The sequence below is a fragment of the Thalassophryne amazonica genome, chromosome 15 (assembly GCF_902500255.1).
Source record: "Thalassophryne amazonica chromosome 15, fThaAma1.1, whole genome shotgun sequence".
Lineage (NCBI taxonomy): Eukaryota > Metazoa > Chordata > Actinopteri > Batrachoidiformes > Batrachoididae > Thalassophryne > Thalassophryne amazonica.
The window spans coordinates 13,410,499-13,436,136 of NC_047117.1; the positions used below are offsets into that span (position 1 = coordinate 13,410,499).

A 25,638-nucleotide genomic window follows, 5' to 3' on the forward strand; every position below is an offset into this window, starting at 1 on the left:
TGATGACCGAGCAACACATCATCCTTAATCGTAGGATGGAGGCTCTCACCGCACAGGTGGAAGCGCGCGCTCAGGGCGCTGCTGCAGCTCCTCCTCCTGCCAACCCGGTGCCGCATACAGACATTCCACTGGTCATTCAACGACCCTCCCCACCATCCCCTGAAGCATACATAGGCCCCCCAGAGCCGTACGGAGGTTGTGTGGAGACGTGCGCGGACTTTCTTATGCAGTGTTCGCTCGTCTTTGCACAGCGTCCCGTGATGTACACGTCTGATGCCAGCAAGGTGGCTTACGTGATTAATTTGCTTCGAGGTGAGGCACGCGCTTGGGCTACAGCGCTTTGGGAACAAAGTTCACGGCTCCTTGCCTCTTATACTGGGTTTGTGAGGGAGCTCAGAACTGTTTTTGATCACCCTAACAGAGGCGAAACCGCATCTACCGTGCTGCTGTCAATGAGACAGGGGCGCCGGAGCGCAGCCGAATATGCAGTCGACTTCCGCATCACGGCTGTGAGATCCGGCTGGAATATGACTGCGCTCCGCACCGCCTTCATAAACGGACTGTCGTTGGTCCTGAAGGAGCACCTGGTGGCTAAGGAGGAACCGCGGGATTTGGCTGAGCTTATCGATTTGGTTATACGATTGGACAATCAGTTAGAAGAATGCCGTCGGGAGCGAGGCGAAGGGCGCGGACAGGCACAAGCCGTCCCTCTTCCTCCCGGGTCCGAAAGGGAGCCGTCTTCCCCACGCTCCACAGCCACAGCGCTCCGTGTGGCTACAGCTCCCCCTGCTGACGATGCTAGGGACACGAGCAGGGCCACATTCAGACAAAGGAGGCTGGTCCGCGGGGAGTGCTTTCTCTGCGGCTCAAGTGAGCATCAGCAGAGAGACTGCCCCAAACGGCCAAAACACAAACGCCCGCCCTTAGAGACTGGGCTGAGGGGGGGTCAAAACATTCACGTGGGTCATACTCATCTTTCAACACGACTCCCAGTTACAATCCTGAGTGGGGATTTAACCCTTCAAGCCCCAGCACTGGTGGACACGGGGTCAGAAGGGAATCTGCTGGATAGCAGATGGGCAAGGGAGGTAGGGCTCCCTCTAGTGGCGCTTTCTTCCCCAGTGAAGGTGCGAGCACTAGATGGCACTCTTCTCCCTTTTATCACACACGAGACACTACCTGTAACCCTGGTAGTGTCTGGGAATCACCGGGAGGAGATTGAGTTTTTTGTAACTCCTTCTACCTCCCGCGTGATTTGGGCTTCCCATGGATGATTAAACACAATCCCCGGATTGATTGGCCGTCTGGGGTTGTGGCTCAGTGGAGCGAAACCTGCCACCGGAATTGTTTAGGACCCTCGGTTCCTCCCGGTGTAAACGCTAAGGAGGAGGTTAAAGTCCCTCCCAATCTGACGGTGGTGCCGGTTGAGTACCACGATCTTGCTGACTTCTTCAGCAAGGATCTGGTGCTCACCCTTCCCCCACACCGTCCGTACGATTGTGCCATTGATTTGGTCCCGGGCGTTGAGTTCCCGTCCAGCAGGCTGTACAATCTCTCACGTCCCGAGCGCGAATCAATGGAGACCTACATCCGGGACTCATTAGCTGCCGGGTTGATCCGGAATTCCACCTCCCCAATGGGTGCAGGTTTCTTTTTTGTGGGCAAGAAAGATGGCGGACTCCGTCCATGCATTGATTACAGGGGGCTGAACGACATAACTGTTCGTAATCGATACCCTTTACCCCTGTTGGATTCAGTGTTCATGCCCCTGCATGGAGCCCAAATTTTCACCAAAGTGGATCTTAGGAATGCGTACCACCTGGTTCGGATCTGGAAGGGAGACGAATGGAAGACGGCATTCACTCTTGAGGAGTGGAGACACCTGTTGAAGGGAGCGTCTGTGCCTTTCACGGTTTTCACTGACCATCGGAACCTGGAGTATATCAGGACCGCCAAGTAGCTGAACCCCAGGCAAGCCCGCTGGTCACTGTTCTTCGGGGGTTTTGACTTCCGAATCACCTACCGCCCCGGGACCAAGAACCAGAGATCGGATGCATTGTCCCGGGTGCATGAAGACGAAGTCAAGACTGAGCTGTTGGATCCACCGGAGCCCATCATTCCGGAGTCCACTATCGTGGCCACCCTCACCTGGGACGTGGAGAAGACCGTCCAGGAGGCCCTGGCACGGAGCCCGGACCCCGGAACAGGGCCGAAGAACAGACTCTAGGTCCCACCGGAGGCAAGAGCTGCTGTCTTGGATTTCTGTCACGGTTCTAAGCTCTCCTGTCATCTGGGGGTGCGAAGGACCGTGGCAGTGGTCTGGCAGCGCTTCTGGTGGGCGTCCCTGGAGGCCGACGTCCGGGAGTATATCCAGGCCTGCACCATCTGTGCCAGGGGCAAGGCAGACCATCAGAAGGCACAAGGACTTCTTCAGCCACTTCCTGTGCCTCATCGCCCCTGTGCCTCATCGCCCCTGGTCCCACATCGGTCTGGATTTTGTCACAGGCCTCCTGCCGTCCCAGGGCATGACGACCATCTTCACGATAGTGGACCGGTTCTCCAAGGCGGCCCACTTCGTGGCCCTCCCAAAGCTCCCCACAGCCCAGGAGACTGCAGACCTCCTGGTCCACCACGTCGTCCGTCTGCATGGGATACCTACCGACATCGTCTCTGATCGTGGTCCCCAGTTCTCCTCACATGTCTGGAGGAGCTTCTGCTGGGAACTGGGGGCCACTGTGAGCCTCTCGTCCAGGTATCACCCGCAGACCAATGGACAGGCAGAACGGGCCAATCAGGAATTGGAGCAAGCCCTGCGCTGTGTGACGTCCGCACACCCGACGGCCTGGAGTGAACATCTGGCCTGGATCGAGTATGCGCATAACAGCCAGGTGTCCTCTGCCACCGGCCTCTCCCCATTTGAGGTGTGTTTGGGGTATCAGCCCCCATTGTTTCCCGTGGTGGAGGGAGAGGTCGGTGTGCCCTCGGTCCAGGCCCACCTGCGGAAGTGCCATCGAGTGTGGCGCTCCACCCGTTCTGCCTTGTTGAAGGCCCGGACGAGGGCGAAGACCCATGCAGACCGCCGGCGATCCCCGGCCCCTGCTTACCAGCCCGGGCAGAAGGTGTGGCTATCCACGAAGGACATCCCCCTCCAGGTGGACTCCTCGAAACTCAAGGACAGGTATATTGGTGCCCGTTGAGGGGGGGGTCCTGTTGTGTGGGCCACCAGAAGAGGAGGTACTGCTGACCCACCACCAGAGGGCGCCCTGCCTGAAGTGCGGGCTTCAGGCACGAGAGGGCGCTGCCGCCACAGACACAGCCGGGGGTGACAGCTGTCACTCATTATCTCTTGACAGCTGTCACCCATCTACACTACATCATCTCACTCCATAAAGACCAGACGTCATCTCCACCTCGTTGCCGAGATATCATCTACCTGTGAAGGTAATATTCTCTGCTGTATTAAGTAATTGTGACTTACGTGTGTTCTGTTAGCAGCCGTTGTCCTGTGGTGCCTTGTCAGCTGGGTTGGCGGTTTGTGAGAGTGCCGACGTCTTCGCCTCTCACTCCTTCCAGATAAGCGATTTAACAGGAGCTGCATGAGTGTGTGATTAGAGGTGGAGGTGACTTTCCACCATCTGACTGTTTTTGTTACTAGGTATGCACACACCCACGTCTCACTGTTTGTGCTCCTCGCCAGCAGTACCAGATCCGACAGTCGGGGACGGTGATCACCTGGGAATCCGGGACTTGGCGGCTCCAGTATTCACCGGGTTCTGTGGCAGTGGAAATCGTGTGGTTCCGGCTCTTCTCAGGACAGACGTCTTCTATCCTGGAGCCTGCCCACACGTCACCTTTGTGGATTGACTGTTATCAGATTCTGAGATTGTCTGTATATTCGTTGTGCACATTCACAACATGAAATTGTTACTTTTTGGCTCATCTATTGGCCGTTCATTTGCGCCCCCTGTTGTGGGTCCGTGTCACTACACTTTCCACAACTACTTGTACCCATTACAGGTAGAACATTTAGACTTCATCTCAATTTAAGGGGTTTTCAGGATTTTCAGAGTTAATTTTTTAATCATTCCACCTTTTGTGTTATAGTTACAGAGTGTCGAATTATCCACCGATCAGCACCGAGTTCCAGCAGGATGTAATGAGGCAGCCTCCTAACTACAATGGTAACACCAGAGTGGATTACCAGAGGCTCATAGATAAATACGGCACGCACTATATCCGCCAGGTCAGTACATAATGCACACATCACCACTGTCCTTGTTGTGTGGGCCGCTGAAGAGGAGGTACTGCTGGCCCACCACCACCAGATGGCGCCCTGCTTGGAATGCGGGCTTCAAACACGAGAGGGCGCCGGAGCCACTGGGAGTGACAGCTGTCACTCTTCATCAGCACCAGCTGTCACTCATTCAACCCATCACCATAAAGGCCGGACTGCAACTCCATCTCCTCGCCGAGAAATCAGCTACCATTCAGGTAATTTTCTCTGCTGACTCAAAACCTTGAGTAATAATCTGAACTTCTTTGCAGCCATTTTCCTGTGGTGTTTTCCTCATCTGTGGGATTGGCGTTTGGTGTGATCAGCGACGGCTTCGCTTCACACCCCAATCAGATAAGTGATTAAACAGGAGCTGCACGAGTGTGTGATTGGACGTGGAGGTGCTCCCTCCCAAAAGAACACAGACTGTGGGATTATTGAGTGTGCGAACTCACACTCATCAATACTGTTTCTGTTCTCTGCCAGCAGTACCGGGTCTGACTGCTGAAGACAGTGGCCACCTGGGGCGCAGGGCTTGGCGGCTCCGGTGTTCTTCAGATCCATTGGTGGTGGAAGCTGTGTGGGATCCGGCTCTTCTCTCGCCAGACGTCTTCTATCTTCGAGCCTGCCCACACGTCACCTTGTGTATAATTGACATTCCACCATATTGTTATTGTCTGTACTTCACTGTGCGATTCACAACATTAAATTGTTACTTTTTGGCTTATCCATTGTCCGTTCATTAACGCCCCCTGTTGTGGGTCCGTGTCACGACACTTTCCCAACAGTCCTGTGCCAAAGAAAACACATATCTGTGAATAAGTATCAACCATTGTCACTCTGTTGTATCACTATTATGTCAATTCAGTTGTGTTGCTGCTCTCCACTTTCGGCCCGTCTTGGAGGACGTCTCAAACGAATCACAGCTGCACGGACGTGTTTGGCCATGCTTAACGGTCTCTCCTGTGATCAGGTGTGTGCACAAACACATACACGACGCTATAAGGTTTGGCAAAATATTGCTCCACTTAAATGCAAAGTTATTGGTATGATGAGGAAACGACATGGCATAAAAAGATAAAATATAAGGCAATGCCAAAATATTCTCAGCCGTATGAGCGTTGTGTTTTTTTTATAATTTGCAGTTGTTTAATTAATTATTAAGATCAAATTGTCCTACGTACAATTTATACATGTTCAATAAAGCCCCTTGTCTATCAATCAAAAACAATATTTACATTTTAGAAGAGCAGAAGTTTTGCAAATCAAGGAATAGTTGTAGATCACCCTCATTAATACCCTTTGCAGGTTTTAATGAGACAGATTTAACTCCACAGGAAGTTAGAGTAGAGAGCAGGTTGAGTCTAGTCTGGAGAGGTGGAGCTATGCTCTGGAGAGCAGGGGAATGAAAGTCGGCAGGAGCAAGACTGAGTACATGTGTGTGGATAAGAGGGAGCCCAGAGGAATAGTGCAGTTACAAGTAGTAGAGGTGGTGAAAGTAGATGAGTGGCACTAACAAAAAGACAGGAGGCAGAGCTGAACATGTTGCGATTCTCGTTGGGAGTGACGAAAATGGACAGGATTAGAAATTAACATATCAGAGGTACAGCTCAGGTGGGACAGTTTGGAGACAAAGTCGGCGAGATTGAGATGGTTTGGATATGTGCAGAGGAAGGACCCAGGGTATAGAGGGAGAAGGATGCTGAGGATGGAGATACCAGGCAGGAGGAGAAGAGGGAGGCCAAAGAGGAGGTTTATGGATGTGCTGAGGGAGGACATGCAGGTGGTTGATGTGACAGAGGAAGATACAGAGGACAGGGTGAGATGAAAACAATTGATCTGCTGTGGCGACCCCTAACAGGAACAGCCAACAGAAGAAGAATAAAAAAAATATCACTTATATATTCACTTTTGTTGGAACTGATTTTACGTTGACATGACATACAAAAAAAAAGGGTGGGGGGGGGCATCAAAAAGGACTTTCAATATAACTTTGCGAGCCTAAGACCTTTGCACAACACTATACGTATATACATGCCAAAATTTACAAAACAAAACAAAAAAATTCTATACTAATATTAGCTAAAAGCAACCACAGCAGAATAAATGTGCAATAATACTTTTTTTCTTAATTGGAGGTTTTTTTTTTTTTTTTTTTGGTCATAAGAATACATATGCATGTATGTTAAAGATGGAGGACAGTCACTGTTGGATAATAATGATATAATTCTTTATGAAGGTGAACACACAGGTCAACCTGAGGATCGAGCTCTGGGATAAAGACGTGAGGGTGGATGATCTCCTGATGACATGTGACACGTCCGTGTTTGCAGGGACACACAATCACACCTACTTGGCCAAGAAGGGCAGCGTTCGATTTCAGTACACTCTGACCTGCGACAACCACCTGACTGGGAACAAGTGTGACCAGTACAAACCATCTCCATGATGACAATTGTGTTTCTGGCACATTTTTACAAATCGTTTTTCTGAAATCAAGTATGACATCAGAGCTTTATGAGTAATGAGTTGATGATATCTTAATGTTCTTTGACACTTTCTCAAGAGCCAAAGTTGTAAAATGGTTTTGGGTTGTGAAACTGGACCAATTTGTCTTGAGTGTCCCTCTTCAGAGTGGTGAGCATTTTTTATTTTTATTGTTTTTTTTTTAAGTGGGGGTCATTACAGAAATGGCCCGATCCTGTTTTAAAGCAAAGCAAATTAACTGTATTCTCACAGAGAATCCAAAAATATCAAATTTACACCTTACTCTGCAGTGCAACGGATTTGAAAAATCATTCATATGGTGACACAAGAATCAAATCCTGTATGATTAAACTCCTGAACCTGCCTCTTTTTAACCCTCTGGGGTCCAAGGGCATTTTTTGGACAGTTCACTCGCCTGGCATAAATGTTTTATTATTGCTGTTAACAGCACTCCCTGCATCCCACAATCAAGTTTTATGTCTCTTTTTTTTCAGGACAACCTGTGCTTTCAGAATATATATGTTTTTGCTGTGTTTTATAAGTGTAATAAAGGTTTACAATCAAAAATAGACAAGGAAAAAATTAAGTGAAAAATAATTTTCCACACATTTATTCAAAACACACAGCAAACTATAATAAACAACGGTTTTGACACTTTATAAAGGTAATTTGAGGTCTTGTGTGAAAGACTGTACAACAAAAAGGTTCAAACAATAAACACAAATGCACATTTTGAACAATATATACAAAATGGTCTATGCGTTTTGTTGTCCATTGATATGGTAAACAGTGCAGAGAAAGCAACAGAGTTATCCAGTAACATTCACATGCAAACTAGTGGAGCAATCGTGATAGTTACACACTCTTTGTTTGAGCATGTGAGATTGTCATCAGAGGCTCTCCGTGTGCTCCTGCTTTCACTGATCACTGTGCGTAATGGCGCAGGGCGCGCTGAGTATGTACTAATAGTATGTACTCATTGGAGCTATTCAAACGGGCCAACTAGTAACATATCACTCCTGAAAACAATCTTTGACTGTTCACGTGAGGTGAATCTGCCCTACGATTGGATTTTGGAAAACCATATGAAGGTGAACCAATTCCAATTGGACACTCACATTACGCACGTCATCACACAGCTTCTATGAGGAATACAAAGATGGCTGATGATTGGCTCGAAAGTCTGCGGAGTTAACTTTTCAGCAAAAAAAGAAAGGAGGTTTCTATCTCATATCATTCAAAAGTTATTTATAATTTAGTAAAGCTTGGTCTCAGCCATCGTATATGACGGCGTTGGCCCCAGAACAAAAACATCACCTAAAATTCCAAGTTGGCCATCAAAGATTGTTTGAAATTACACTTTTAGGAAAAATAAAGACAAAGTGTCCTATTTGGATATTTTTTGGATCAACAATAATGTTATCAGCTGTACATAAACTGATGTTTGCATTTAAAAGATGCTACAGTATTTAATTTTATAATGAAATACTGTTATATAATGAAAAAACAAGAGAGCAGTCAAAGAGATTTATTTCAATATGGCTGCTACTCTTGACCTGATGACCCCGAATAACGATATTCTGTGTAACGATCCTGTTTTACAATTTCAAAATTTTCTTTTGGTGTCCATTTTGAAATTTCAAGGTTGAGGCTGCTATTTTGGGTTTTAGATGCAGCTCAGCTGAATATACGGTGTCAGAAACATAAAATTAGACACCAAAATAATTCCAACTGAATCATCTAAACAGTATTGGTAAATCTGAACTTTGACCAAACGTGGGTTGACCTTTCCACGCTTCCAATCAGACTGATTTAGCACAAGGTTAGATATTATGCAAGTTAAATATTTAGAATTCTGTCTGTGTGAAATGAGCAGAGACTTAGTGAGACTCAGATGAGGAGTGTCACTTGCATTGGGACAAAATGCTGCGACATTTTGGCCATGTGATGCGTTTCTACGGACACAATCCAGACCACAGGTGCCTGAGTGTTGACGACCCCAGAGGCTGGAGAAGGCCAAGTGCACGTCCATGTTTCATCTGGCTCCAGCAGATAGATGGTTACTTTCAAGAGTTGGAGGTGAACCGATTGTGTGCCTGGGTGGCTGCCATCTAGAACTCAAGACAGTGGATGTGGTAACACATGGCGCACATGATGCTCCCACACCTGACCTGCCTGATGTATGAGGAGTATTTTGGAATGTTTTAAACAGGACTGTAGTGTTCTGTTGACCCCACCCAATAATTCTCACCACTTTGGAGAGGGATACCAAAGTCAAATTACTTCAGTATCCTCCAGCCAACATAAAAACCCATTTAATTCCTTGAAATCCCCATGAAAGTGTCATAGAACATTAAGATTGCTCCTTTCTAACATATGTATGTTGACTGAATCTATAATATATATATATATATACTCGTATATATATATTTAAACAGCGTGTAATTTTGATTTGAATAAATCTGTTATCTTGTGTGCTAATCAGACATTGATGTAAACTGATATGAAGAATGCTGGTTGAATTTAAGTTTGTGTTTAGTATTACTGGGGAAAAGAGCTGGGACCATTTCCACTAAACACCTTGGCTCTTATCCACAAAGTGACTCAAAGTCCTCTCAAAGCACTCCTAACTTAGCCTAAAATTTGCTGGCAAGGAATCCTCGACTAAGAGAGATTCAAGAGTTGTCTGAGAGCAACTCTGGGCAAGGAGTTGACAGAACCGCCTATCTTTGTGAGGAGGCGGGGTTGACCCTGTTGCTAGGGATGCTACAGCCCTCTAAGAGCTGTGATTGGTTGTCACAGATAGGGCAGGAGAAATAAAAAAACAAACATGCACTCCGCCGCCTAGTCATGAATGGACAGTGAAATCAACCGATCATATAAGCTGAGCTACATTAAGATGTGTAATCATCAGGATAACTTTGTTATGATGATGAAACTCAGCAGAATTAAATAAATTGTTACACAGCTTGAAAATGTTTGAATGTAACTCATTCACATGGTGATTTTCTATATATTAAAGCGTGCGTGCATGCATGCATGTGTGCGTTTATTTAGTGCGTCCATCCTGAGTACATAATATCATTGTAAATACGTTAAAAATATATGCATGACATAGGAAAGTGAAAACACTTATTTCCATTGTAGTCCGTTTAAAATCAAATGACAAAATAGAAGTAATATTAAAAGAAAATAATATTAATAATACAAAATAATAAATTGTAAGAAATGTCTAAAAATGTGAGGAATTCTAACATTTTTCTTAGAATAACATCACTAGGAGCTATTTTTAGCCTTAGGATGCTTCGTGGAGGGCCCTTGAGACCAACAGTCTGGACATTCTGCAGTGAAGTCTGAAAGGAAACGTGCAGATGCGTTTGAGGTATATCTACCCACACATTGCTATTTATGAGGTGTGATGTCTCGTGCAAAGCAGAGCAGAAAGTCCTAGAAACAATTGTGTGTGTTGTGAGCACAATATAAAATCAACACATCAGAGTGTCATCTGTCACTCCCTTAAAGATACGAGTACACCGGGTTCTTACATGTTGCCATTGAGATAGGAGACTGATTGTTGAGAGGTTTTCTGGCAAGGAAACGATTTTACAGCAGGCAGAAGTACCCCAAAATACTAACGAGTGTGAGAAAAACTGGGAAAGCAAGAGCACAGATTGCAGCACACAAGTGACATTCTCCTGATACAGATGAGTGTTGTTGGCTACCAAGGCTCTGGCTGCTGACATCGCTTACTTTGATATTAATAATTGCATGAATGTTATAGAACTTACATGCAATTTACATTTTTCCCGTAGACAGGTATCACAATGTTGTGATGACCTTCATTTCAGATGTTATTACTTTGAAAAGGTGGCAAAAGTAAGCTCATTCCTGATGAGGTCAACCACAAACATTACCCCTGCACAATCAAGTCGGCAGAGTGTTACTGAATCACTGTCATTCAACATACCGAGAATGTCTCTCCTTCCACTCTGTCGTTCCGCAGTCTTGTCTGTTTAAGACACTCTTTAAAGTCCCCCTCCCTCCTCTTAACAGTTTATCAGCTTAGGAGCTCTCTTAAGACCTAAGATGCTTTGTGAATAACTTTTATATTACCAAGGGAAAATTCTAAGAAATGTCATAGAATTTTAGGAATTCTAAGATTTTTCTTAGAATGATGTCACTAAGAGCTAATTTTAGCCTTAGGATGCTTTGTGAATATGGGCCCTGATCTACACTCGGGGCCTCTTACTTTGCTTTGAGCCGAATAGTGTTTCCTGTCAAAATATACAGTGACTTGCAAAAGTATTCAGCCCCTTGGTATTTCATGCATTTTAATTTGTTTATGGTGTTTCAAATACAAAAAGTAAATCAGGCTTCTCAGTATAAAAATTTCTAAAAGTATCTTCCTTAGACTCAAACTGAAAACAAATCTTGACAACTTGATATAAATTAATTAAAAATATAAAAGCCAAGATGATGGGTTGCATAAGTAATCAGCCCGTTTGATATAATGCCTGTAAATAATCAGTTTTATTGCCAGTTTTCTTCAGACAAGTCAGGGGATGTATACATGAACATTTCCAAGTCACTGAATATGTCTTGAACTTTATTTACATCAGTTATGAAGAAATGCAAACAGTATGACACTCTATGGTAAATCTGTGTGGAGTAGACAGTTCTCAAAAACTGAGTGACTGTGCAAAAAGGAGAACAGTGAGGAAAGCCATCAAGACACCCAGACAAAGATCCAAAAAACAGTGTAAAAAGACAGAAGTGTAATCTTTAACAAACATTAAACGCCATCTTGGAATTTCGTTTTTCCTTTAAAAAGAGGAGGGTTAAGGAGTTCAATAACACAAAATCTGAGCTTGATTTTTTTAGAGGAAGGTGTAAATGGTATATTTTTGGATTCTCTTTGAGAATACAGTTAATTTGATTTACTTTTCAACAGGAATGGGCCATTTCTGTAACTTGAGACCTACCAAAACAAACAAACAAACAAAAGCTAACCACTCTGTAGAGGGACACTCAAACTAAATTTGTTTTTTGCAACCCAGATTCACATTAAAATTTTGGCCCATATCAAAGTGTCATAGAATATAAAGATATTCTTATTTCTTTACCCATAAACTTCTGATGTCATACTTTATTAAAGAAAAGTGATTTGTGAAAACGTGCAAAAAACACATTTGTCATAATGGAGATGATTTATATTCGTCACACTTGCTGCCAGTCAGATGGTCGTCACAGATCAGAGTGGATTGAAACTTAAAGTTGCCGTCTTTGCTGAAGCAGTTGTACACATGTGTCCCTGCAGACATGTGTGTATTTTTGTTGAGTACTCAACAAAAATATAAACGCAACACTTTTGGTTTTGCTCCCATTTTGTATGAGAGGAACTCAAAGATCTAAAACTTTTTCCACATACACAATATCACCATTTCCCTCAAATACTGTGCACAAACCAGTCTAAATCTGTCATATTGAGCACTTCTCCTTTGCTGAGATAATCCATCCCACCTCACAGGTGTGCCATATCAAGATGCTGATTAGACACCATGATTAGTGCACAGGTGTGCCTTAGACTGCCCACAATAAAAGGCCACTCTGAAAGGTGCAGTTTTATCACACAGCACAATGCCACAGATGTCGCAAGATTTGAGGGAGCGTGCAATTGGCATGCTGACAGCAGGAATGTCAACCAGAGCTGTTGCTTGTGTATTGAATGTTCATTTCTCTACCATAAGCCGTCTCCAAAGGCGTTTCAGAGAATTTGGCAGTACATCCAACCAGCCTCACAACCGCAGACCACGTGTAACCACACCAGCCCAGGACCTCCACATCCAGCATGTTCACCTCCAAGATCGTCTGAGACCAGCCACTCAGACAGCTGCTGAATCAATCGGTTTGCATAACCAAATAATTTCTGCACAAACTGTCAGAAACCGTCTCAGGGAAGCTCATCTGCATGCTTGTCGTCCTCATCGGGGTCTCGACCTGACTCCAGTTCGTCGTCGTAACCGACTTGAGTGGGAAAATGCTCACATTCGCTGGCGTTTGGCACGTTGGAGAGGTGTTCTCTTCACGGATGAATCCCGGTTCACACTGTTCAGGACAGATGGCAGACAGCGTGTGTGGTGTCGTGTGGGTGAGCGGTTTTCTGATGTCAATGTTGTGGATCGAGTGGCCCATGGTGGTGGTGGGGTTATGGTATGGGCAGGCGTCTGTTATGGACGAAGAACACAGGTGCATTTTATTGATGGCATTTTGAATGCACAGAGATACCGTGACGAGATCCTGAGGCCCATTGTTGTGCCATACATCCAAGAACATCACCTCATGTTGCAGCAGGATAATGCACGGCCCCATGTTGCAAGGATCTGTACACAATTCTTGGAAGCTGAAAATGTCCCAGTTCTTGCATGGCCGGCATACTCACCGGACATGTCATCCATTGAGCATGTTTGGGATGCTCTGGACCGGCGTATACGACAGCGTGTACCAGTTCCTGCCAATATCCAGCAACTTCGCACAGCCATTGAAGAGGGGTGGACCAACATTCCACAGGCCACAATTGACAACCTGATCAACTCTATGCGAAGGAGATGTGTTGCACTGCATGAGGCAAATGGTGGTCACACCAGATACTGACTGGTATCCCCCCCCCCCCCCCAATAAAACAAAACTGCACCTTTCAGAGTGGCCTTTTATTGTGGGCAGTCTAAGGCACACCTGTGCACTAATCATGGTGTCTAATCAGCATCTTGATATGGCACACCTGTGAGGTGGGATGGATTGTCTCAGCAAAGGAGAAGTGCTCGCTATCACAGATTTAGACTGGTTTCTGAACAATATTTGAGGGAAATGGTGATATTGTGTATGTGGAAAAAGTTTTAGATCTTTGAGTTCATCTCATACAAAATGGGAGAAAAACCAAAAGTGTTGCGTTTATATTTTTGTTGCATGTATATATATTATTGTCATTGTCATTAAACAATGAAAGGCAGTTTAGCAGCTCTTCATACTCAAATTAGCAGCATAAGACACACACAAAACAATATATGGCATGCAATAAAACAGAATAGAAATAGAATAAAAATAGTATTGATAGTAATAATAATGAATAATGAATAGTAGTGATATCCTTGGGGGGTTCTCACCTGTGAAATGTGCTGATTTGCTAAATTATGTTTAATACTAACCTTTCCCAAATACAAAATTTCATTCCAGTTAGGGGAGTTTGACTTGATCATATTGGTTCTGCGTTCGATTCCCTCAAAAAAACACCTTGACAAACCTGCAGTGTGGAGAAAAGAACGAGAATAAAATAATTTATGAAGTAACCTTTGTTGAAGATGTTCACAGTTCCTGCTGCATGCTGAAGTCTTTGTCTACTTACCCCTCAGTCACGCCCCAAGTGTCTCCTGTCAGATCCCAGCCGTTGATGATGGTCACACTGAGTTCCCCCACAGAGGCCTCTTTAGGACAACAGTTGGGAGCCAGGTTTTGGATTCTGTTCCCACACTGCTGCTGGTTTGATGAAATCTCTATTCCGTGTTTTTGTAAGTAGTCCTCAGTGGCAGCCTTCAGTCCGATCCGCTTTGTGCGATCATCGTTTGACACCAGCTTGTAAATTGGACTGAGATTGTGCAGAACAACATCAGGATGATCCTTGAGGGTTTTCAGCCATATCTCATAACCCACTGAGTCACTGTGGGTGAGTGAGAACTCCCCCACCCAGTCGGTGCCTCCAGCCACTTCTGTGTAGTGTTGGTGGAGACCACTGCTGTACGAGACATTGGTAGCCTGGTTCTGTAGGTATGTTTTGCACTTGTCCAATTCAAATGTTGATGTGATCTTCCCGAGGCCAACACCGATACCCAGTGTAAAGCAGCTGTGTGCCTGTAGGACACAAAGATAAAGAAGGTATTATTTATGTGCAGGATCTGTGCACAGACACACGATAAATACAACCCTCAGTACATGAGTGGAGAAACACGTTATACTGCACTGTAGCTTCACTAATATGTGACAATGATTTGGTTTGGATCCATTTGTTTTCTTATGCTGTCAGAACCTGTGATGGAGCATTTTTAACCTGATGGGAAGGTTCCCCCCATGTAGAAGGGTCATGAGCTCCAACAGGGACAGCTGGTTGCTTGAGACCCCATCAAGTGGTTAAAGCATTGGGCTTGAGACCAGAGGATCCTCAGTTCAAATCCCAGCCTGACCGGAAAATCATGAAGGGCCCTTGGGCAAGGTCCTTAATCCCCTAGTTGCTCCCGGTGTGTAGTGATCGCCTTGCATGGCAGCATCCTGACATCACTGTGTGAGTGTGTTTGGGTGAATGTGAGGTAGAACTGTAAAGTGTTTAGAGCGTTTGTAGCAGATGGAAAAGCGCTATATAAATGCAGTCCATTTTGCCATTTAATATTTTATACGCAAACATCAAGTGTGAAGTTTGAGTTCCCTGAATGTGAACCCCTGAACCCCAGACTATCTGGCTATTTTTATTTTTCTGTATTATTAGTAGTAGTAGTATCATCATCATCATCATCATCATTATTACTATTGTTGTTAGGGGGCTGCTGTATTTTGTAATAGTAAGTTTATATACATTCATTTAAATATTGCAAATGAATAGACACTACCACCTGGTGGGTTAGAACTGAAGGTGCACCCTCTTAAAAATTAAGATCACTAAGCCCAATGATCACCATGATTCTCTAATAGGAGTTTTTTTTTTGTTTTGTTTTGTTTTTTGTTTTTTGTCTTGAGAGTAATTCATATTTTTTATTTTTTCAAAGTAAGCAAACTGGATCCGGGGCTGGATACTACCTGCCGACCTTTGATAAAGTTCAAAGAGCAGGGTCAAAGGTTAGCAATCAGGATTAAATCCGAGATCATCACAATCAATATTGACCTTATAATTTTGACCTAAATAGCAACACGTAGCCTCCATCAACAAAACAGTACAATCATCAATCTGGATCAAAGCTCAGCATTCAGGCCAAAACTAAACAAATACAGATCAGGGGGTTTATACTCTTTAGTGACCATCTGAGAAGCTCAAAGGTCAGCAATAAGGATTAGGTGTCAGCCTTGGGATCAGAAAGTAAGCATTCAAGATCAAAGGCTGGATACTACCTGCTCAGTTTTGATCAAGATCATAGAGTCAAAGGCTCACCATCAGGATCAAGTGGCCTTGGGAAAGTATATATATATATATAAAAAACCTATTTATGCCATGTTGCTTCCTCATCGTAGCAATACAATACAACTCCCATCTCTGGATGGAGCTGCACCTTAAACACAGAGAAAAAAACAGAATCAGGCATCAGAAAGGTGATCGCTGGCCGCTAGCCCTAAACTTCACTAAAAGACACAGAATTTAGGTAAAGTTGAGGCCGCAGCACGCTCCAATTACTAATAAATGAATTCAAAGAGTAAAAAGCGTAAAACAAAACTGTACCAGTATGCTAGCCATATGAAAGGGAAAATAAGTGCGTCTTAAGTCTGCACTTGAAAGTCTCCACAGAATCTGACTGTTTTATTGACGCAGGGAGATCATGCCACAGAACAGGGGCACGATAAGAGAAAGCTCTGTGACCCACAGACTTCTTATTCACCTTAGGGACACAAAGTAGTCCTGCACCCTGAGAATGTAAAGCCCGGGCCGGTACGTAAGGTTTAATTAGGTCAGCTAGGTAGGGAGGTGCCAGTCCATGAATAATTTTATAGGTTAGTAGCAGAACCTTAAAATCTGATCTCACTGGGACAGGAAGCCAGTGAAGAGATGCCAAAATGGGTGTAATGTGGTCGAACTTTGAACTTCGAACGCCCTTGTTGATTTTCCAGTCGGGCGCGAAAAAAAAAAAAAGATCTTTTAGTTACAACTCAGCTATTTTGTTTCCATTTCCATTTTTCATGCATTGCAAATGCACACAAAAGGTTTCACTCACTCACAGACCATAAGCAGGAATCGACCCCACTGCTTTCTTGCTGTGAGGCAACTATGCTAACCAGTAAGCCACTGTGCTGCCCCACAAAAGGTCTATTTGTCTCAAATTATGTTTGTGAATTTGTTCATCTGTGTTAGTGAGCAGGATCATCCATCCTGCTCACTAACACAGATGAACAAATTCACGAACACAATTTGAGGGCAATAATATTTGGTGTGTGTAAAAGTCTCATGAAGAATGGGAGCAAAAACTAAAGTGTTGCATTTCAGTTTTTGTGGAGTGTATAAGACTATACGACCCGTAACCTGAACTCATGACCTCCATATTCAGACCCATCTGAGATATCATCCTGTGGTACATACCTGTGAGGTTCAGTGCACAAATGTTACAACTGTCAAGTTATCACACACGCAAATACAGACAAATCATGATGTCACATGATTTATGATAACATGTTTCACCTTCACCGTGATCTGCGTGAGCGAAACAGCTATGAGATATTTCCTACCTGCCAGTCAGAGCTGTCGTGCTTGGAGTAGCTTGACAGCAGTGAGCTGTGAACACAGAATAAATGTAGCTTTACATTCAGTCTGTACATAAAACAACAGAGAACGCAGTACAGTGCTGGTGGTGGACTCAGATGTCATCACACTGCTGCTTATGTTTGACCTTAGTGCAGCGTTTGATCCAGTAGATCACTGCACACTGTCAGATCTGTTTGAAATTGACTGATATTAATGGTCGGGTTCTATTTTGGTTGGCGTTGCAGCTAACAGATAGTCTCGGTGTAATGAGCGGGTCTTAGGGTGCCTGGGCTGCCCTCGGAGGCCGCTGGTCCACCCTGGACGAACGAGTCTGTCAGTCACTCACGTACCAAAAAAAAAAAAAAAAAAAGAAATCGCAGGCCACCATGAATACTATCAGTTTATACAAATTTCCAATGTAGATGAGTCATAATAATATTGATAAAGACACTGTGCTTTATCTGATTTTTACTCAAATAATTGTAAATGATTCGATTGGTTCATGAAATGATCTGAAAATGGAAATGTAACACAGAAATGATATGTGTAGAGTTTTGACTATACAGAAGTGCACTGCGTTCACTGAATTTAAAAAAATGACAAATTTTTGACAAAAAGATCTGGTAATTATAAGCTTAGGAAAGGTGCCACACTGACCACTGCTTTGCTCAAAACCACAAACCGCACATCCATGAAGAAAACATCTTCATGCAAGTCCACTGCTTCCAGTCCCTCAGTGAAGGCAAGCATGAGAGTTCCCGAGTCATCATTGAAAGTCAGCCCATTTGTAAGAGCAGAAGGTGCTCTGTGATTGGACACAGCGTGGATTTTCCCCTAAGATGTTCCTGAATGAATGAAATTCCTCCAGGTAGGGGCTCCGTCCAGACTGACGTGCGCCTGGCTGTGGGTGAGCCCATCCTTGTCCCTGATTGTGATTATGACAGATGGGCTCACCCCCTGAGCTGGGGGTGGCTGTTATGTGGTTCTGTTATGGGGTTCTGTTATGGGGTTCTGTTATGGGGTTGTGTGATGTGGTTCTGTTATGTGGTTCTGTTATGGGGTTGTGTGATGGGGTTCTGTTATGGGGTTCTGTGATGGGGTTCTGTTATGTGGATCTGTGATGAGGTTCTGTTGTGTGAATCTGTTATGGGGTTCTGTGATGCAGTTGTGTTATGGGATTGTGTGATGTGGTTCTGTTACGGGGTTCTGTTATGTGGTTCTGTTATGGGGTTCTGTTATGTGGATCTGTTATGAGGTTCTGTTATGGGATTGTGTGATGAGGTTCTGTTATGTGGATCTGTTATGGGGTTCCGTGATGGGGTTCTGTAATGAGTTTCTGTTATGTGGATCTGTTATGGGGTTCTGTGATGGGGTTCTGTGATGAGGTTCTGTTATGTGGATCTGTTATGGGGTTCTGTGATGGGGTTGTGTGATGGGGTTCTGTTATGTGGATTTGTTATGTGGTTCAGTTATGGGGTTGTGTGATGGGGTTCTGTTATGTGGTTCTGTGATGGGGTTCTGTTTTGTGGTTCTGTTATGGGGTTGTGTGATGTGGTTGTGTGATGGGTTCTGTTATGTGAATCTGTTATGTGGTTTTGTTATGTGGTTCTGTTTTGTGGATCTGTTATGTGGTTTGTTATGGGGTTCTGTTATGTGGATCTGTCATGGGGTTCTGTTATGGGGTTGTGCGATGTGGTTCTGTGAAGGGGTTCTTTTATGGGGATCTGTTATGGGGTTGTGTGATGTAGATCTGTGATGTGGTTCTGTTATGTGGTTCTGTGATGGGGTTCTGTTATGTGGATCTGTCATGGGGTTCTGTTATGGGGTTGTGCGATGTGGTTCTGTGAAGGGGTTCTTTTATGGGAATCTGTTATGGGGTTGTGTTATGTGGATCTGTTATGTGGTTCTGTTATGTGGATCTGTCATGGGGTTCTGTTATGTGGATCTGTGATGGGGTTCTGTTATGGGGTTGTGTGATGTCGTTCTGTGAAGGGGTTCTTTTATGGGGATCTGTTATGGGGTTGTGTTATGTGGATCTGTTATGTGGATCTGTCATGGGGTTCTGTTATAGGGTTGTGCGATGTGGTTCTGTGAAGGGGTTCTTTTATGGGGATCTGTTATGTGGTTCTGTGGTGGGGTTCTGTTATGGGGTTGTATGATGTGGATCTGTTATGGGGTTCTGTGATGTGGTTCTGAGTAAAGCAGTGGTCAATGTGGCACTTTTACCGATCTCATAATTACCAGATCGTAATTATGAGAAAGTGAAAGAGAGAGTGAAACGGATGTTACGGATAACTCACCCTGGGTATGAGTTGCGTGCAGCCAAACTTGCATTTGGTGCATTAAGTTTTTAAATCCTATTCAGTCGTCCGATATTAGAAGTGCGCTCATTAACCTGCGCTTGCCCTGCAGCTTTGCACTTTGTTCATGTGAGTCAGACATGAGTTGATTGCTCTTTCCTTCTCATCTATGTTATAATTGCATATTCAACTGTTCAAATTTTTAAATATCCCGGGGGAGAAACCCCTGATTAAATAGGACTTTACACTTCTGGCCTTAAAAAAAAATAAAAATGTGCCCCCCTCAGATCAATGCAAGACCCCTCTGCAAATCTGTGTCTGTCGCCGCCTGGGACTGATTTAAACATCGCATCAAAAACCTATTCCAGCAAATTGCGGGGTCCCACAGGGTTCTGTGTTCAGCCCAGTCTCACTTTTTTTTTCGTGCTCCTGTGACGAAATGAGTCAAATTTTTGTGACAGGTTTTTGTTTAACTCACCATTACTAACCCTACTCCTACCCCATCCCAGTCTCACGTTTTGTTTTTTTTTTTGTTTTTTTCGTGCTCCCATGACGAAGTTGTAACTAGGAGAAGAAGGTTTGATCACATTTCTCCAGTTGTGGTCACCCTTGCTGTTCATATGAGGTCTGACGTTAAGGTTTTGTGGTTATATAACCCTGCTCTTGTGAAGCACTTTGAAATGACCTGAGTTATTTGGCGCTATACAAAAAAATTGAATTGAAATGCTTTGAGTGATTGTGAAGAGTTACCTTATAGAATCATGAACACTGTTTTCGAGGTGATAACTGCAGCTGGTTAACACACGCCAGTCCAGTACAGACAGGGGGAGCTGAACAAGGCGAAACATCATTGTAAGGATGTACAACATGATAAATGTAATGTGTACAGTCAGGCCAAATCATATTTGGACAACAACAAAATATATTTTATTCTCCTGCCACAAGCTATAATAGCTGAAGCCAAAAAATTAATATGAACTCAAAGTGAAGCTTTTTTCACCTTTCTGATGATTTGTATATAACATTCAGTCTGTGCATCGCCTGATATTTGATCATTTTGAACTGCGTGTGTTTGTTATTTACCTTTTGCAGTTGGTCATTTTGAAGAGGGTTTTCGCAAAGAGTACATGTGTCACGGTCAAGATAAGTCACCACATCAATCACATAGGCTCCTTTGCGCTCCAGGGTGACAATATCAAAACCTTCTCCAGCAAGGTTGTGACCAGGCACAAAGGGAGCAGACACACACTGGCTGTGAGTTCCAGTCTGGCAGAAAAATACCACAGAGTGGTACGACAGCAGGACGAGGAGAGTCAGGCCGAGACCGGGCGGCTTGGACAAGTGGAGTGTGGCTGAGGTCAAAAAAGATCACAGGGAGCATTAATATACATGAATGAATGAAGATGATGAGATCTGCAAACAGTCACAGAAGCTGGACAGTTTGATTCCCATCAGCATGTTGGGTGATGATCATATCAACTCCTTGTACAAGGAATGACTCAAAATGCTTTCAGCTGACTGATGATGTTAGTGAAGCCTGTGATCCTTCATGCACATCCTGTGAAATTTAATGCAGAGCCACATCAGCTGTGGTGGGGACAGATAACCAAAAAGTTGGTTTTGATAGTTGATAATCCACCAACTGAAAATGGGCTCATATGTCTCATGGTCAATGTAGGAGACTTGAGACATATTCAGACAGGCTGATTAGAAAATGTGACAGTAAGATTTAGTGGCACCACGGACCACTGCAAAAGTAACGACGACATAAAGCAGTTGTGCACAGAGAAAAAGCTGCAGGATCATGTGAATGAAGCAGATGGTTTCTGTGCTCCACTCGAAGCAGCCTGCGGATCAACGTCTGCCAGGTTCTCAGTGCAAAAATGCTCCCTCAGAAATACAACCCCAATTCCATTACAAATGAGCTCGGGCCCAGAAAAGGCGACGACATTTCTTGATGTTGGTGATGTATGGCTTTCACTTTGCATGGTAGAGTTTTAACTTGCACTTGTAGATGTAGCGACGAACTGTGTTAACTGACAATGATTTTCTGAAGTGTTACTGAGCCCACGCGGTAAGATCCTTTACACAATGATGTTGGTTTTTAATGCAGTGCCGCCTGAGGGATTGAAGATCACGGGCATTCAATGTTGGTTTTCGGCCTTGCTGCTTACGTGTAGAAAGTTCTTCAGATTCTCTGAATCTTCTGATTATATTATGGACTGTAGATGATGGAATCCCTAAATTCCTTGCAATTGAACATTGAGAAACATTGTTCTTAAACTGCTGGACTATTTTTTCACACAGTTGTTCACAAAGTGGTGATTCTCACCCCATCTTTACTTGTGAATGGCTGAGCCTTTTGGGGATGCTCCTTTAATACCCAATCATGACACTCACCTGTTTCCAATTAACCTGTTCACCTGTGGAATGTTCCAATTAGGTGTTCTTTGAGCATTCATCAACTTTCCTAGTCTTTTTTTTTTTTGCCCCTGTCCCAGCTTTTTTTAAATGTGTTGCAGGCATCCTGTTGTGTGTTGGGGGGTGTGGCTGGATATTTTGGTGTTCTTTTCTTTTCTTTGCTCTCCAGGTGGCATGAGAACTGATTTGTCTGTGGAGAAGGTGCTGGCTGAAGAATCCTTCACCCTTATCAACATCATGTGCAGCACCTGTGAATGGTGCTCACATGCAACCTTAAAGACTTTCAGCTGAAGCAGATAATTGGATGGCATTCTGCATTTAAGTCATGTGTGATTTAAGCAGAACTGCCGGGAACTCGACCTTGTGATGTTCGTTTGTGAGACGCTGAGGACCACGCCTGGGTTTGACACATCGAGCCCGTGAAGCAAGGAAGGGTGAGGGACACATGCTGTCAGCACACATCAAAGATGATTAAGTGTTTGACTAATTGTTGATAGTAACTTGGTATTTTGTTACGCAGTATATTTGAATTGAGATGAGAATTGTGCAGCTTGCTTCTCACTGCTGTGGTGTGCGGACGAGTGATCCTCCACCTGTTGTGAGAAGCTGCTCATTTGCATAAAGTAAAAAATACAGACCTGAATGTTTTGCTGATAGTGTGTGTCTTTTGAAGGATATTAGTTGTAACCGCTGACTTACCTCACCTCTTCTATGCTTCGCAGAGAGTCGGTTTGTCGTGTCCACCTGGGGGGTGTTTGGCGGTGGTAGTGGGTCCAGGAGCGCCGGGCTTCGATCCTTTTGGGCGCTGGAGAGCGTGCCAGCCTTCACTCCACCAGAAGGACGCTATTTGGTTTTTACACTTTGTTGTGCACCAGTGGGTGAAATAAATCAATTGTTTTTGTTATTGGAACCGCTTTCTGGTTATTTTTAGCGCTGGGTTCCGTCTGACGCAGGTCCGCTCCTCAACCCGCGTCGACACATAACACATCCATTTCAAAAATGAGCAAATATTTGCACAAAAACAATAAAGTTTATCAGTTTGAGCATTAAATATGTTGTCTTTGTGGTGTATTCAATTGAATAAAGGTTGAAGAGGATTTGCAAATCACTGTATTCTGTTTTTATTTATATTTCACACAATGTCCCAACTTGGAATTGGGTTTTTATCAGGATTTGAATGTGAGCACTGATATCATGTAAATCAGAGAGTGTCATCTGTGTTTTCAGGTTTCCAGAGGCAGTAACAGAAATTTTTGATTGGGGTGGCATTTAAATAATGTGTCAAGGAAAACAGAAAATATTACAGCCCTAAACTCTTGCTAATAATAAATACGATGTTGCTGAAATTGAAAAAAATTATGTATAATGATATTCCTTCTAAATATTGTCCTGAAAATGAACCAGTAGTTATCTACAGACCCAAAGAAAAATCTAAATTTTCTCAGAAACCCCCTCCCACACACCTTTGCAATCACCAGAAAAACTGTCCAGCTCTTAGTTTTTCATTCGAACTTCTACTTCCTTCCTCAATGAAAGCCTGGTGTCTTAGCAAACACTTTTATTGACTTCTGCTTGAACATGTTCAGGGCAACTTCTGTAATCACTCAGTGTTTAAAATTACAGCATGTGTACATTATTTCTGTGAAGGCTCTCAGTTGTCCAGGTGGTTTCCATAATAGAGAAGCTTGAATCTTTGACCGGACTGGGTTGCTTGACGCGAGTACATTTCGCTTCTAATTGCAGAAGCTTCCTCAGCTAAAATTCTTGCTCTGATAGTCTGACTTCTGTCTTGACTCTTAGAATAAGAATAACAGAAGCCAGCAAAAGCTGGAGTTTAACCTAACCAGACCCCTCCTACCGAGAGGCAGACTGGTATTGGCTAGTACTAACAATTGCTCTAAATAGCACCTATTGTTCTCTAGTTAGCACCCTCCTAATGACAGGGGAGCTGTCCCTCCTAACAATGGGACTGACGCTTCTCCTGACGCCTCTCCTGACGACGTGAATGACACATTACCATGAACAAAAGACTGCAACTGCTTTGACCTGAGTACCCCATTGTCAGTGTTGCCACAGTTACTTTGAAAAAGTAATCCAATTACTGATTACTCCTTGAAAAAGTAACTTAGTTACTTTACTGATTACTCAATTGTAAAAGTAACTTAGATTGCTAGTTACTTTTTTAGTTACTTTCCCCAGCTGTCGACAACAACTCTCTGCCACCTCAACATGACAATGATACCTGTTTTGCCAAAACTCACTTTATAGTCATCCTTTCTTGACTTCAATGAAAATAAATACTTGTTTTATAAAAAATAAAATAAAGACCTCTTTCTTGATCTCATATTTAACTGTTGACAGCACTGTAACAGTAAAACGTAGGGGAGGTGATGGTCTAGTGGTTAAGGTGTTGGGCTTGAGTCCAGAAGATCATGGGTTCAAATCCCCACCTGACTGGAAAATCACTAAGGGCCCTTGGGCAAGGCCTTTAATCCCCTATTGCTCCCGGTGTGTATGGTAAATGGTAAATGGACTGCATTTACATAGCGCATTTACATCTGCATCAGATGCTCAAAGCGCTTTACAATTATGCCACACATTCACCCTGATGTCAGGGTGCTGCCATACAAGGCGCTCACTACACACCAGGGGCAATAGGGGATTAAAGGCCTTGCCCAAGGGCCCTTAGTGATTTTCCAGTCAGGTGGGGATTTGATAGTAAGCGCCTTGTATGGCAGCACTCTGACATCGGGGTGAATGTGAGACATAATTGTAAAGCGCTTTGAGTGTCTGATGCAGATGGAAAAGCGCTATAAAAATGCAGTCCATTTACCATTTAAAACTTGCAATTTCTAACCTACATTGTTTATAAATATAACTATTAAATTCTTTCTAACATTTTTCTAACATTAAAATTCTCTCTAAACATTTTACTTGTCGAAATTATTATTATTATAAGTAGTATTAGTAGTTGTAGTAAAAAAAAAGGCTTCAAAACTGGACCTTTAATCTAGGGGTGTTGTGGAGGGGGGGAGCACATCCTTGCCCCACGCCCCCATTCCATCTGGATTCGCCCCTGCTTTGGCGTTTGAGCACAAAGAATGGATAACATTTATTTATTCAGAAAACAGGACCAGATTTACAGGTAAGAAAGTTTTATTGCGTTTTCACATCATGTGCTCCTCAGAAAGAGAGTTTAGGTGCATTTGAGTGGAAAATAGTGTTAGTTGTTGACGTGTCACGGAGGATCAGCTGTTTTTAATGAACAGATATGGAGCAGCTCAGCTCAGAATTCCAAATAAAGGAGAAAAAAAGCATAAAAATGTCTCTGTAAAGCTCAGTGCAGGTGTGCTGTTGTCACTGTGCTTTAAAAGGTGAGGACAAGCTGCTGTAGAAAACCGTGGATGAAAAGCTCACAGCTCGCTTCAAGTGGGCAGTTCAGTCGAACCCCGACCTCCTGCCCACGGACCAAGTTTAATGCTGCTATCGACCCACAATGCAAAAATAATAGTAACGCACAGTGACTTGGAGAAGTAACTTTAATGTGATTACTGATTTGGAAAGATTAATGCGTTAGATTACTCGTTACTAAAAAAGTGGTTAGATTAGAGTAACGCGTTACCGGCATCACTGCCCATTGTAAACAGGGGACAAAGCGTGTCTCAGACCCC

The 25,638-nt window shown here is 43.8% G+C and overlaps 1 protein-coding gene across 1 annotated transcript in view; it reads right to left on the reverse strand.

Moving 5' to 3' along the window:
• LOC117525824 (perforin-1-like) overlaps positions 1–25,638 on the reverse strand; it is a 44,237-nt gene that overhangs the window by 13,857 nt on the left and 4,742 nt on the right. The window contains exons 2-6 of the mRNA XM_034187751.1: positions 20,630–20,898; positions 20,297–20,376; positions 17,231–17,276; positions 14,160–14,662; positions 13,963–14,057 (exon numbers count right to left, since the gene is read on the reverse strand). Of these exons, the coding sequence (XP_034043642.1) occupies positions 14,036–14,057; positions 14,160–14,662; positions 17,231–17,276; positions 20,297–20,376; positions 20,630–20,898 (920 nt within the window). The 3' untranslated portion in view covers positions 13,963–14,035. The remainder of the gene's footprint in view (positions 1–13,962; positions 14,058–14,159; positions 14,663–17,230; positions 17,277–20,296; positions 20,377–20,629; positions 20,899–25,638) is intronic.